At 39.9% G+C, this 14,652-nt stretch overlaps 1 protein-coding gene across 1 annotated transcript; it reads left to right on the top strand.

Moving 5' to 3' along the window:
- Positions 1-5,372: 5,372 nt before the first annotated feature.
- LOC131708122 (endonuclease domain-containing 1 protein-like) lies at positions 5,373-13,360 on the top strand. The gene is made up of 2 exons (XM_059010307.1): positions 5,373-5,935; positions 11,625-13,360. The coding sequence occupies exons 1-2, from the start codon at positions 5,618-5,620 to the stop codon at positions 12,189-12,191; spliced, it is 885 nt and encodes a 294-aa protein (XP_058866290.1). The 5' UTR covers positions 5,373-5,617; the 3' UTR covers positions 12,192-13,360.
- The last annotated feature ends 1,292 nt before the right edge of the window (positions 13,361-14,652 follow it).

Genomic DNA, 14,652 nt, shown 5'->3' with positions numbered 1-14,652 from the left:
CCATTAGAAGCAAAGATTCTGGGATCAATAAGCTACTAACAACCAAACAAGCAAGATGGGCTGAATGGCCTCCTCTCGTTTGTAAACTTTCTTATGTTCTATGTTCTTAAGTACAACACAAAAAAAGACAAAGGTGAATGGATGATTACAGGGGAAACAATTACAAAGACAGTCTTGAAGGCAATGGTTGATGAAATGGAAGTCCAGCAAAGTAACAAAAGAACAAAACTGAAAATAACACCAAAGTATCAAAATAAAGCTGAAAAAACAGCCAACAGAAAAGGAATAATCTCACCAACGAAAAATGAAGTCCTGAAGAAAGTCCAATATTGATGGTGAAATCCAGCGCCTCCAGCAGCTCCGCTAGCGCGTTGCGATCCATCCCGTGTCTGACACCACGTGTGGCAAAGTGGTAATTAGTAGCAGGTGTATAGCAGGTGCAGTGCGGATGCAGTAATTCCAAATAACAAACAGACAACAAAGTACGGGTGAAATGAGGGTTTTAATGATTAGAAATCCAATTGTCTGATGACCAGCCTGAAAAAAATAATGAGCTGGCAATACACAGCAATGTGTATTGCACAGTAATGAAAAAGGGTTGCAGTCCTGCAAACAATAAACACGGTACAACACACACACACAATTAGACACACACGATCACAGGTCCAAAGTGAGTGCTCTCAGTGCTTGTGATGAAGTACAATATATTACGTGCTATTGGTGAAAACAAGTGCTGTGGTGATCCGGCTTTGTGCTGGCCCCTGGCGACAGCTCTGGATTTGTTTAGCCGTCTATTGCTATTAAACAAAACAAACACAGACAATTACTAAATGGAAAACACCAACAAAACACTCACAAACTCTATTTTATTTTGGGGATATCTCCCGGTCCTTCCCGTCTCCTCGTATCGCTGAAACCCAAGTGAAGGAAAAGATTTATAATTCTCCGGCCCCTTTTATGCGTTTATGCATGACCCCTTGGTAAACGATTACAGCTGAATTCTATTGCTTGCAGCTGCTACCTCGTTTACCTTCCAGGTCAATACGTTCCCACATCAGAGTCTCGTCTTTTTCCAGGCTGACTGACCTCCCAACCCAGGGAATTATCTGTCAGACCAACCTGTCCAAAGCCTTTCCCTTTCGCTACTTAGTACCCTCACAGGTCGAGAGGGAGATTTACAACCAGAACTCATTATATTTCCGTCACATGGACTTTATTAACTGGCCACCTTTTCAATAGATGCTTCCCACAGGATTCTTTTTCTTCCTATGCACAAATTTATGGAAATATTTATCCATAAAAGTGAAGATTTTGTTTGGACAGAAACATTTTAGCGTGTGTACACTTAAAAAGAATCACTTCTTGCAGTGTGAGACACTCAAAAAGAATGACTTCTTGCAGTGTGAGACACTTAAAAAGAATGAATTCTTGCAGTGTGAGACACTCAAAAAGAATGACTTCTTGCAGTGTGAGACACTTAAAAAGAATGACCTTGCAGTGTGAGACACTTAAAAAGAATGATCTTGCAGTGTGAGACACTTAAAAAGAATGACCTTGCAGTGTGAGACACTGGGAGCAGGGTATAAGAGAGTGCTAGTGAGAGCCCCTCCCCCCCTTCCTAGAAGCTGGCTGTTGTCTTTCCTCCCGAACTTTATTATTATTTTTTATTATTATTTATTTCTTAGCAGAAGCCCTTATCCAGGGCGACTTACAATTGTTGCAAGATATCATATTATACATTATTTCACATTATACAGATATCACATAATTTTTTTTACATACAATTACCCATTTATACAGTTGGGTTTTTACTGGAGCAATCTAGTTAAAATACCTTGCTCAAGGGTACAGCAGCAGTGTCCCCCACTAGGGATTGAACCCACAACACTCTGGTTAAGAGTCCAGAGCCCTAACCACTACTCCACACTGCTGCCCTTAAGTTTCGACAGGATGTTTTTGCAGAACCATTTTGTGTGAGATATTTACTCAATACAGACATTAACTGTAAAATCCTACCACTCCTGTTTCCAAGTAATGATATTTCAGAAGTTTTACCTCCAGGCTGTTGCAACACACTGAGTTAACCCTTCACAGTCTTGCTGTATAACTTCCTTCTTGTCTTTGTGTTCATTTTAACTTTTAAACTGAGTTCCATTGTACAGTATGAAGGGCAGAATTAGCAACCTCTTGGTAGCCATCAAACAAGTTGCCATTATCAGAAAGTTGCTAATAAGCAAAAAGCTACATATTATTATTTCTTTCTTAGCAGACGCCCTTATCCAGGGCGACTTACAATCGTAAGCAAATACATTTCAAGTGTTACAATACAAGTTATCCAATAAGAGCAAGAAATACAATAACTTTTGTTCAAGTGTGACAAACCACAATTCAATAATACAGCAGATAATAGTGATAGTAACATCAGGATATGATTAAATAGTGATAGTTACATCAGGATATGATTAAATAGTGATAGTTACATCAGGATATGATTAAATAGTGATAGTGACATCAGGATGTGATTAAATACAAAGTACTTCAGGTTAAACACTTGGCAGATTACAGTATTCTGAAGTACAGGATTAAATGCAGTAAAATAGGGGGCAGATAAGAGCAAAATAAAGCACATTTACATGAAGGGTGATAGTGTCCCAGGATACAAACAGAGGAGTTCTACAGGTGCTGTTTAAAGAGGTGAGTCTTAAGGAGGCGCCGGAATGTGGTCAGGGACTGGGCAGTCCTGACATCTGTAGGAAGGTCATTCCACCACTGCGGAGCAAGGGTGGAGAAGGAGCGGGCTCTGGAGGCAGGGGAGCGTAGCGGTGGTAGATCCAGTCTTCTAGTGCAGGCGGAGCGGAGAGGTCGAGTGGGGGTGTAGGGAGAGATGAGGGTCTGGAGGTAGCTGGGTGCAGTCTGGTCAAGTCATCTGTAGGCTAGTACAAGAGTCTTGAACTGGATGCGAGCGGTGATCGGGAGCCAGTGGAGCGAGCGGAGTAGTGGAGTAGCGTGGGTGAAGCGAGGCAGAGAGAACACCAGGCGGGCAGCAGAGTTCTGGATGAGCTGGAGTGGACGGGTGGCAGACGCAGGGAGGCCAGCCAGGAGGGAGTTGCAGTAGTCTAGGCGGGAGAGTACCAGGGCCTGGACCAGGAGCTGGGTAGCATAGTTGGTGAGGAAGGGTCGGATTCTTCGGATGTTGCTCAGGAAGAATCGGCAAGTGCATGCCAGAGTGGAGATGTGCTGGAAATAAGAGAGGCAGGGGTCCAGGGTGACTCCAAGGTTCTTAGCGGAGGAAGAGGGAGAGAGTGTGGTAGATTCCAGAGGAACAGAGGTAGAGAGATCAGAGGAGGGGGAGGAGGAGGGAAAGAAAAGGAGGTCAGATTTAGAGAGGTTGAGTTTGAGGTGATGCAAGTGCATCCAGGAGGAAATAGCAGACAGACAGGTAGAGATGGTGGAGTCAGAGGTGGGGAAGGAGAGGAAAATCTGAGCATCATCAGCATAGAAATGGTATGAGAAACCATAGGATGCGATGAGGGGGCCCAGGGAGCGGGTGTAGAGAGAGAACAGGAGAGGACCCAAGACTGACCCTTGGGGGACTCCAGTTAAGAGAGGGTGAGGTGTGGAGGTTGCTCCACACCAGGTTACCTGGTAAGTGCGGTTGGAGAGGTAGGAGGAGAACCAGGCCAGAGCAGTGCCAGAAATCCCCAGGTCAGCAAGAGATGATAGTAGAATAGAGTGATCAACAGTGTCAAAGGCAGCAGAGAGGTCGAGGAGAATTAGGACAGAGGAGAGAGAGGCAGCTCGGGCACACTTAAGTGAGTTGGTGACAGACAGGAGAGCAGTTTCAGTGGAGTGAGCAGAGTGGAAGCCAGATTGGAGAGGGTCAAGCAGAGAGTGGTTGGACAGGAAAACAGAGAGCTGGCAGTGTACAGTCCGCTCGAGGGTTTTGGAGAGGAAGGGTAGGAGGGAGACAGGACGGTAGCTCTGGAGGGAGGTGGGGTCGAGGGTAGGTTTTTTGAGGAGGGGAGTGATAGAGGCTTTTTTGAAGGCAGAGGGAAAGATACCAGAAAGTAGAGAGGTGTTGAGGAGGGAGGAGATGATCCTTTTCAGTCATGTCTTATACTTTCCAAAACATATATTACTATTGATCCATTTCATTAACAAAAGTTAAAAAGCTTTTTTTTTTTTTTTTTTTCGCTTGTAGATGTACTGCTGTCTGATACATCCTTATTGCAGGGGTTTCTTACATTAACACAAAGGATTAATAATAGCTTTTCCCCACCTGTCAGTAAATGACTTTGCATTATGAAGAAGTGTAGTAATTGAAGAACAACTTTGTGGACCAACGCTCACTGTTAATGTCAAAAATCTCAAACTTCTTTTTGCAGTGATATACAGTAAACAAATAGAAATGTATGTGCTTAAATATGCAATATATAACACGCATACATGTATCTTCTCACTTTTGATTTCTTTTCAGTACCTACAGTATACAAGATCATAACCATTTACAGTATGAGTATTGACAGTCTTTTTCGTATCCAGCAGGCAGTGTGTATTTATTTGATGCAAATCAGTGTGTTCCTCGACGAACAAGAGGTTTTGTTCAAGCCGGGCCGTGTAAAGCTGTCAGTCAGATCATTAGTTTAACAATGCGAATTACAGCTTTGACAGCAATAATCACAAACACAATAACCACGATGTTCAATAAACAAAAAGCAATTGCAGTTTAAAATAGGAGGAGGAGGCGCAACAAATGCATTGCATTCTTTATTAACATTTATCCACGGCGGCTTACTTTTTTTTTTTTTAAACTAGTGAGCAACAATACAAGCCAGCAAACAGGATAATAATAATATTGTACAGTGCCCCTGCATGGGGGAGGGGGGTATTGAAGGCACAAATTATTATCACTGATTACCAGTTTTATCAAGACAGTAATACAGATGTGACCCGTGTGTGCTGAACTGTGTTCAAATTCAAAGTGCTTTATTGGCATGACGAGAGCACTCAGGATTTACCCCCCTTTTGAGCTGGTTGAAAAATCAACTTTAAAACAGTACCTTTGTTCAAACCTGCGCAGATATAATGAAAATTAATCCATGAGGCAAAACAATTGACACACTTGTGCATTTCAAGTGAGGGCTCATTGTTCTAGTTATTTGACATGTTATATCTTCATATTTCAATGTCCCCAATTTCCTTTCCTTCCTTGAAACAGATGAGTAATCTAGTCATGTCATGCAAACTCTGCATTCTTGTGGGCCAATGGGAGTGCTCTCAGTGTACCTGTGTCTGGGCTGTGGGCTGGACTGACCAGTATATATATGTCATGTCCTGAAGGGTTTCAAGAGACTGCTCCCAGAGCCCTGGCTTCTAACTTCCAGCTTCCATTCACTCTTTAGAGACAGACAAACGGCCAGACAGCCAGCCAGACAGCCAGACAGAGAGAGAGAGAGACAGACAAACAGCCAGCCATCCAGCGAGTGAGAGAGAGAGAGAGAGAGAGAGAGAGAGAGAGAGAGAGAGAGAGAGAGAGAGAGAGAGAGAGAGAGAGAGAGAGAGAGAGAGAGAGAGAGAGAAAGAGAGAGAGAGAGAGAGAGAGAGACATCGAGCGACGATGGGGTTTGTCTGTGGGCTGTTTCTCCTGCTCACTCTGCCTGCGCTGGCTCTGACTGAAGTGGTTGCATCTTTCTCAGTGTGTCCTGATTTTTTTTGGAAAGATCAAAATGGAAAACCTGTCACTCCAACGATATTTACAGAAGTGAACCCACAGAGCGGTCATGATCGTTACCAGAAGATCTGTCAGAGATACAACAACCTCTATCAGTTTGCGACTCTTTATGACACAACTCACATGATCCCTGTGTACTCGGCATATAAATTCAGAGGCATTCAGAGGTGCAGCAGAAAGAGCGACTGGCTTATTGAACCCAAGGTGAGTGCGTTTCATCAGTTTGATTTATTTATTTATCTTTGAGATAAAGAACCTCACCGTTGTCACAAATGTACCTACAGTACAGTCCACCCGGGAGTGGGAGTCTTCTACATTAAAAACATTACAATGTGACAACCTCAAGATCACCATAACAAATTCAGCCACAGACAACAGTGAACATTAAAAAGTACAGAGTCAATAAATACTATAATATAGATAACATACAAACACTGGTACTGAGCACATTAGCCATAAAGTGGAATTATCATAAAAGAAGAGGGAGTGTCAAAACTACTAGGATTTCACACACAAGAAGAATGGGTCTTCTCATTATCATCTTCATTATTTATTGGAGTAAAACTGTCAATGTCTGTTTAAATGGGTGAGCTTTCTTCACTTTCTGGTGATTTCTTTAATTCTGTGTCTTATAAAAAATAAGGTCAGCAAACTCTTGCGACAGTAGGGTTATGTGCAGTTGCAGTGGTGTTGGCACTGAAGTGTTTCCTGTAGAATGTTGTGTTCTAGGGTGTAATTCTGAAAGATTTATGCAACGCCCCCGACCACGGATCGTAAGTGATAATACAGTCGACTACGCCACCCTTACTAGATGTTATAATTATAAAAGGGAAATTGAGTATTTAAACACAATTGAATATTGAAACCCCCCGCACAGATTCCCATCAATTAAATGAGAGAGACATATATGCAGTTCAGAAATGCCCCGAAGGAGCGGCTTATTAAAATACAAGGAAAAGGGATGAATAAAAATTCAAATGGTATCATGCAAGTCAAACAAGGTAACAAATCCAGTAATATTCATTACATTGATGCATTAAGGAAACTCAAGACTATAATTAAGACAATAGTAATACACAATTAGTGCTATTCCATCATAAAGGGAGACAGCTAGGTTGGTGTAACATGTGAAATATCCAATATCTAATTGTATTTAGTCGTTCCTTTACCACACCGACAGTTCATCTATAACTAAAGTGCAAAATGCACGAGTTCTATCAGTACTCTTATTTAAAGATCCAAACCTACTATAAGAAAGCAGCTTCAATGTGCAAAGTAGCAAAGTGCAATAATTGTACATAAATCAATGATTTCATTATGTATAGCAGCCAAATCACATGTGCAAAATAGCAAGGTGCAATAATTATACACTAATCAACATTCTCATTTGTGTGTGTGTGTGTATATATACATATATATATATATACACACACACACACACACACAGATAACACAACAGCCTCAATGTGCAACTACAAGGTGCAATGATCAATAATCTCCTATAAATATGTATAGCAGCAGTCTCAGTGCAATTAGTGCATAACAGTATTAGCTGCCTAATAGGGGGACTAGATATTCAAATGCACATTTATCCTGATGCAACGAAGCCCCAAAGTCCAGTCAGTATTTAATGATATTAACAAGTTAATACTACGGTGTAGTAAAGCAACACAGAGAAAATCCTTAGCGTCAGTACAAAAACTAACCTTATATATAATATATCAAATCGAGGCTGCTTCTCACTACGCATTGACCCCATGTTAATGCTATATGACTATATATATCAAACAAAACACAATCAGAAAATAAACGAAAATAACGCAACAATATAAATTCCAAAACACAATATCAGTGAAAGCAAGAATAAAAGTAAATCTCTTTCAAGTGAATACTCGGTAAGTGAAAACACTCTGAAAACAAAACCTAGTGAAAACAGCGCACACAATTAACATCAGCTCTGCAATCAAGTTAAATACCAACATATTCCCCTGAAGCCTTCAGACGCTGTGCCTGTACACGTATTACTGCAAAATAAAGAACTACATAGCTGCCTTTCACTGCACGTCTTTAAAGTCTCTATTAATGAAATACAGTCATAGTATTTGAAGCCTATCAATCATTGCATGCTTGACTGTATTACCATTATAAAAGAATACAATTAAAACACATACAACCCGCTACACTTCCTCAGGACTCAAACCGTACTTAAACTGCTTTACAATAACGTACCAAAGTATGAAACAATATTTACCTTCGGCAAACACAGCAGGGACACGGAATCAATACGCCACCCAGCCTTTCCCTACAAATTACCAACATAATACACAACAAACCCACAAAGAAGCAAACATAAAAATACACAGAAAAGTAGGCGATGCAATCATGCTTACCAAAGTTAGCAGAACGAAAAGTTCTATCTACGGAGCAACCCCAGCAGAGTCTCCAATCAGGTAGTGTTTGAATATAGTTCTTCTTCTGTTTGGTTAATGGCCACCAAGCATCCAGCGAAGCTTACTGTCGCCACCTACTGATCAAGTGTGTTTTTTCCCCCTAGTTTATTTATTTATTTTCCATACTCGTTATTATGAGCACAACCCTTTGCCTTTTGTACCCCCTTTTTATTATAAATTCTTAATTCTTCCTGATTTCCTAACAAATTTCCCTGTATATCTAGCCATATCTCTACCTATTCTACTTCCATTCAATATACCTTCCCTGAAAAAAAATATTTTGTACATTCAAAACCCTAAACTCATCCCCTACCTCTATTCTCACTTCCCTATATCTAGCACATTCACCCATCATGTGTTCCACTACTTCCCTAACCCCACATTGCATACATAACCCATTCTCATGCGCTCTAATTCTATATAAGGCTGCGTCCTAAACCGCACCCTCCCTCAAATGTGACCCTCGCTTGAGGGGCATAAGTACTGTGGTGGCCATCTTAGGCAGTGTCCCAATTCCTTAGGGAACGAGTGAAGGGAGCTTCATGTGCCCTAAACTGCACCCTTCGATGGAGTGTACAAAACAGTAAACTTCTGCAGAAGTGTTTTTGCGCTGAAGTCCCAGACCTCCTTGCGTTAAAGGTGGAGGCAAGACCCTTTCAAATCTGGCAGACGCGGCACATCAGTGTAATGTAAATGTAGTTAGCTAGGAAATTGTAGATATTGTTAAGTTATTTGTCCAGCACATTATTTGTGAAATGTATTTTGGCTGATGAAAAAGCGATCCCTATGATGAGCCTAAACATGGAGGAGTTTTCCCAAGACCAAAAATAGAAAACACACTTGTTTTCTAATGCGTCATTTTTTGTTTTTTTTTAATTACTTTTGGAAAATGGAAAGGAAGATTGTATAGATTGGTATAATAGTTTACATAAAATGAACGGAGGCCCTTTAAGTTTAAACGAATACAAAAAAGGCATGCTAAGAAAAAGAAGATAAAAAAACTATAAATAAAATGAATGGATAGCAAAAAGTATTTCCTTGACTGTCAGACTTTGATACTGTAAACTAAAATCACTACGGTAACCTAAATTCACTAACCTTTTGTATATAATCTTGTAAACTTCTCTTTACTGTCTATAGTACTCCCCTCTCTCGCTCTCACTCTCTCTTTGTTTTAATGGCTTATTTAACCGGATATCAGCTTGTTGGCAGAAATATAGATATTTAAAATAATGTGACGTCCTTTGCAAGTGCTGTATCTCCTCTATATTCAAGCATGTGTGAGTAAAATAGAAAACGTAATCACCAAGGATCCAATTAAGTTACAACTCGGGAACACTTCTATCCTTTACTGCAACCTCACATTCCTTGCTCCACCAAGGCACAGGATTCCTCCCCACCTTCCTACGTTTTTTAATTGGGATTGTCTCATTTGCCACCTTAATAATGGCTTCAGTCACTTTTTCACAAAAAACATGCACATCACTCGAAACTAGTGAATCATTGATAGCCTCATCATATTTAAATGTATACAACACCCAATTTGCTTTCTTAAAATTCCACATAGCACTACTTTCTCTTCAATTCTCACTATGCATTCCTCCCATGCTAATATCAATTGGAAAATGATCACTCCCATATGAATACTCATTAACTTTCCATTCACACTTTCCTGCTATACTAGAACTTAACGAAATATCAATACTGCTCATATTCCCTGTATACGCATCCATCGCCTCCCCATTATTAAGTATGACTAAATTGCTAAAATCAATACATTCTTCTGTAACGCTCCCATTCCTATCTCTTTTACCACTGCGCGACAACTCATTATGTCCATTTAAATCTCCACATACCAAAACCGGTAAATTGTGATCTGCTTTCATCATCAGTTTTAATTCATCCAAATCAACGATTTTACGAGGATTATATATATATCACTACCCTCATTTTCTCATTTACTACAATATCCACTATAATAGCTTCCATTTTTTACATTGCGTTACCCCCTGCACATACTTTATACCTTCCTTGATAAATATGCAAACTCCTCCCCCCATTTCCTTCTTCCCCGTCCTTCCTAATACGCACACACCCAGGTATTTTAAAATCCAAATGTTTTTTTTTTAACCATGTCTCTTGCACACACACACACACTACATCTGGTTTCTCAAGAAAGGAGTCAATATATTTTTGAAACTCTTGACCATGCGCAATCCATTGTACAACTAAAAACACCATTATTATTACTAGTACCCTAGTCATTCTTAACTTTTCGTATTTAATACATCATGTATATACTCTGGTCTGATTCCATTAAATTTCAAATGGCTGCCTTCACTACTATTCTAATTCCGACATTTCTTCTTATCTGTTTTACACTCCTCATACCCATGCTTTCACCACAGTTTGAAGAGCTCATCTGACTTTTACACACCACTGCCACATGACTGAATCCCTGACACTTAAAGCATCTCAATGGCACTGGGATGTACTGTTTTACCATAAATGACTTTTTACATCTGAAATCTCTTAACTTCATTTACTCTTTATTTCTTCCTCTGAGATATCTTTGGGGACTCCATAAAGGACTCCCTTTGTTTCATCTTCACTTTATCTAACATCTTTAACTCCAGTAATTTCCTCATATGAACTTCAGTTTTAAAAACTACCAACAGATCACCTCCCTGCATTTTATTTGCTTTTCAATATTCCCAACTGCACTTCTAATCCATTTAGCAATTTTAAGAGGATTTATCTCCCCATTTTTTTTCTTTCTCTACAGCTTTCATAATTCCCACACACTCTCACATCACTCTCATCCTTCCTCATCCTCCTCCGTCCCTTCTTCAATCTCCCTTTCTGAAATACTTTTCTTTCTACCTCTTTTCAGCAGCTTTTTTCTGTTTCCCCCTTTTCTCCCACTCCTCTATCACCCCCTCATCCCCTTCCTTCTCCTCCTCACAATGACGTTAAGATCTTAATAGTTTTCACCGACTGGTATCCTTCTGCTCTAATTCTGAAACTGGTGCGCTTTCCCCCTACTCCCATGATCCTCGCCGTTCCCACAATTCTCTCCCTCCTCCTATGTCAAAAACTTTGAATATAGTTAGACAAAACGGTTCATTTATATAACGCACCCAAATTGCCAATTAAACAATTATAACAAATAAACAGAAATTAAAAGAATAGGGAAGCTAATGTGTTTAAAGACAGGATTCCCCTGGGTCCTACTATCCTACCTGTTGCAGTCCACCTGCTGCATTCATCAATGTAAAAACACCCGTCTGAAGAGCGAGAGGGATGTGCGGCTATTAACTAGGACATGACAAGTGTCCATGTCTTTTACAATTCATTGCAGAGCATTGTTTGTTTGTTTGTCTGTCTGTTTTGTTTTGCTTTGCGTTTCCTTCATCAATGAATAACTGAAAACATTTTTACAGCTTGACGACAACAACGGCGGTCCTGACATGAAAAATGAAAACAATGTCCAAAACTTGGGTCAGAATCAAGCCATCAACAGTGATTATGTTAAATCTCCATATGACAAGGGCCACCTGTACCCCGTGTCCCAGGCAGACAATCAGTGCACAGCGTACTCCACCTTCACCCTGACCAACGCGGCTCCACAGCACTGGCACTTCAACAGGGGGGTGTGGAATCAAATGGAGAGGGCTGTTCTCAACTACATGAATACAAATTGCCAACTAGATACTAATAAGATTGCGTACATCGTGACAGGAATAGTGCCGAGCAATCCTAGCAGTCTAATGAACAAAAGGGTGAACATACCAGCGTATTTCTGGAATGCCTTTTGCTGCTTTGACAACATTTCTAAAAAGTGGGTGTCGAAGGCTCACCTAGGTCCGAACGACATCAGCGGAACACTCTGGGAACTGAGTCTGACTAATCTGGAAACCAACCTGGCCCAAGATTATGGTAAGGCGTTCTCTGTATTCGGAGGACACTGCCAAAGTGATATTAACAATCCTATCTATCCTAAACCATGAATTCACACTAAAGAAACCAAATAAATCTCCTTCAATATGAAAGCAATGGAATTAGTCAACTGTTCTTTGAAGAGAGTAATCAGATTGGCTTTGATTGCCATTGTTTGCTAACGCTGCTTAACGCATTTTTAAAAAATCACTAAATTCCAAATTCCCGACTAATTTCCTGTTCCTATTCAGAGGCACTTGTCAAGTTCTCCTTAACTTGACTATATTTTGTTGTGTGTTCGGGGGGGGGGGGCATAGAGCCGTATTCATAAAATGTTTATATTCAAACAGGAGAAACAAACTCCTGATATTTACAAAATCTAATTGAAATCATCAAATCGTTGGAAACCATTAAGTATGTCTTGAATTACCAACCTGAAAAGATGTATGTGTGATACTTTTCAAATTCTTTGTGTGTTTTTTGTAATTATGAAATTTAGGCCTGCATCACCCATATGGAAGAAACACAGATGTTCAATATATGTCCAATATATTATTTTACATATATGATAATATATTAGACGTATGTGTTCTTTCCGTAATCAAAACTTTGACCTAATCGCAAGCGTAGTTCTGATGGTGGCTGTTTGGCTGCTCAGAGGGCTATTATTGCTGCTTCTACCCCAGAGGGAACCTGCCATCGACACTGGCTTTGTCATTTGAGATTAGAGGAGTCAAAGCTTTGATATGGTTCAGGCCTTAGACTTTTTTATTTTTTCCAAGCTTTGTCAAGAATTTCTAATAATGTACTGTGTGCACTAGAACTACTTAATATCACACAGAGCTATACTACGGTACCTCCTTTCAACCCCAAACGTATCAGCTGTGTTCCATCTTCTAATTACCATCCTGGCTGTAATGGTTTCTGGACATGGGATATCTGAGTGTCTGTGCCCATCTTTTCCCTGACAGCCTTAGAAGAGGAACTAAAGATGTTATTTTTTTATTGTGTTAAATGTCCACTGCTCTCCAAGATGGCTGCACATGTAACAGTCAGAACAGTACACACACCTTACTTAAGCATTTGTACCAACAAATGGGAACAGGCAACACACACCCCCTTTTTAAGCACCCTTTATTCAATGTCTCCTGTATTCTTTTCTGTCACTACAAAGTTGTTAATGAGAACTAATTCTGTGAAATTCCTGAGCTTTATTCCTCAACTATTAAAAATGAACCTGCATTGACTCAGTTGTTGTGTTGTGTATCTGTGCCTGAAGCATCAATGATTTTTATCATTGTGGTTGTTGTTTAAACTGTATTCATTCAATTAATGTGTTATCAGCAAAAGTTGACATACCCCAATGAATGGGAAACTGCAACATTTTGGGGTATGTACACTTCTGGACAACAACTGTAGAATATTCAAATGCACATTTATCCTGATGCAACGAAGCCCCAAAGTCAGTATTTAATGATATTAACAAGTTAATACTACGGTGTAGTAAAGCAACACAGAGAAAACCTGTGTGAAACTGCAACACTTTGGGGTATGTACACTTCTGGACAACAACTGTAGAATATAAGTGAACCAAACTAAACACAACCCACAAAAACACGGCTGGACAAATTCATATTTTTTCATTGTAACTGTTTGCCTCTTAATGTACTTACTTTGAATAGGCCGGGCCCTACGCAACTCATTGTGTCCATGTCTTTCTTCGGAAAACTCCTTTTACTAGCAGGGTTATTTCACCCCTATTTAGCTTATGAGGGATAATAGAGAGTCTTCTTAGGACAGCAACATTGCTGTTCTTCAGGAGCTGGATTGCGTCTAATTATTTCAGTTCAGTTCTCTCCTTCACTGGCCCGAAGTCTTTCTCTGGCCAGTACTATCTCAGGTTTAGCTTTACAGTACAGTATCTTTTCTTTGAGATTAGCAATTTCAGCAGCATTTCCAGTAGGCAGGTTGGTTATGGGTTCTTCTATTGCCTCTGGATAAGAACTTTGATCATCAGGCCCCTCTGTGGTTCTTATCGAAGTCTTTTTGCCTCAGGTGAGCATGGCTATTCTACTTTGTCTCTTGTATTGATAAGGCAAGTCAGACCACTTTCCTCACAAAACTAACCATGATCAAAAGGTAGGGTGACTACCTGGCACTATAATCTCAGGACGGTTTTAGCTAGGACAGGATTTTAAGGTTGCTCTTAAAATGAAAGAAATGAACATATAAACTGACCATTAATCCTTTTTCCATACTGATATTGTGGCTTATTTATTGTTAACTATCCATGTGAACAAGTAACCCTGAACACCTGTTTACTCCAGTCGATCAGAGGAAGTGAACAGCTATTGATTCGGTCAGTGCAAATTAGGGGTGATACATTATTAACTAACAGGAGATAAACAGCAACTTTAAAATATTGGCACCTGTTAAACAAACACATAAATAATAACAATTGATAATGAAAATAAAAATATATTCTAGATCCTTCTTATTTAATAAAAGGCTATTATACTGTCCTGCTGCCTG

This window comes from Acipenser ruthenus, chromosome 40 (assembly GCF_902713425.1).
Source record: "Acipenser ruthenus chromosome 40, fAciRut3.2 maternal haplotype, whole genome shotgun sequence".
Classification (NCBI taxonomy): domain Eukaryota; kingdom Metazoa; phylum Chordata; class Actinopteri; order Acipenseriformes; family Acipenseridae; genus Acipenser; species Acipenser ruthenus.
The sequence above is the reverse complement of the archived record's forward strand: the minus strand, read 5'-3'. Positions and strand labels throughout refer to the sequence as shown.

Coding starts and splice junctions, on each gene's coding strand:
- LOC131708122 (XM_059010307.1), top strand. CDS start 5,618: ATGGGGTTTGTCTGTGGGCTGTTTCTCCTGCTCACTCTGCCTGCGCTG. Junction 5,936..11,624: donor ACTGGCTTATTGAACCCAAG/GTGAGTGCGTTT, acceptor ACATTTTTACAG/CTTGACGACAACAACGGCGG.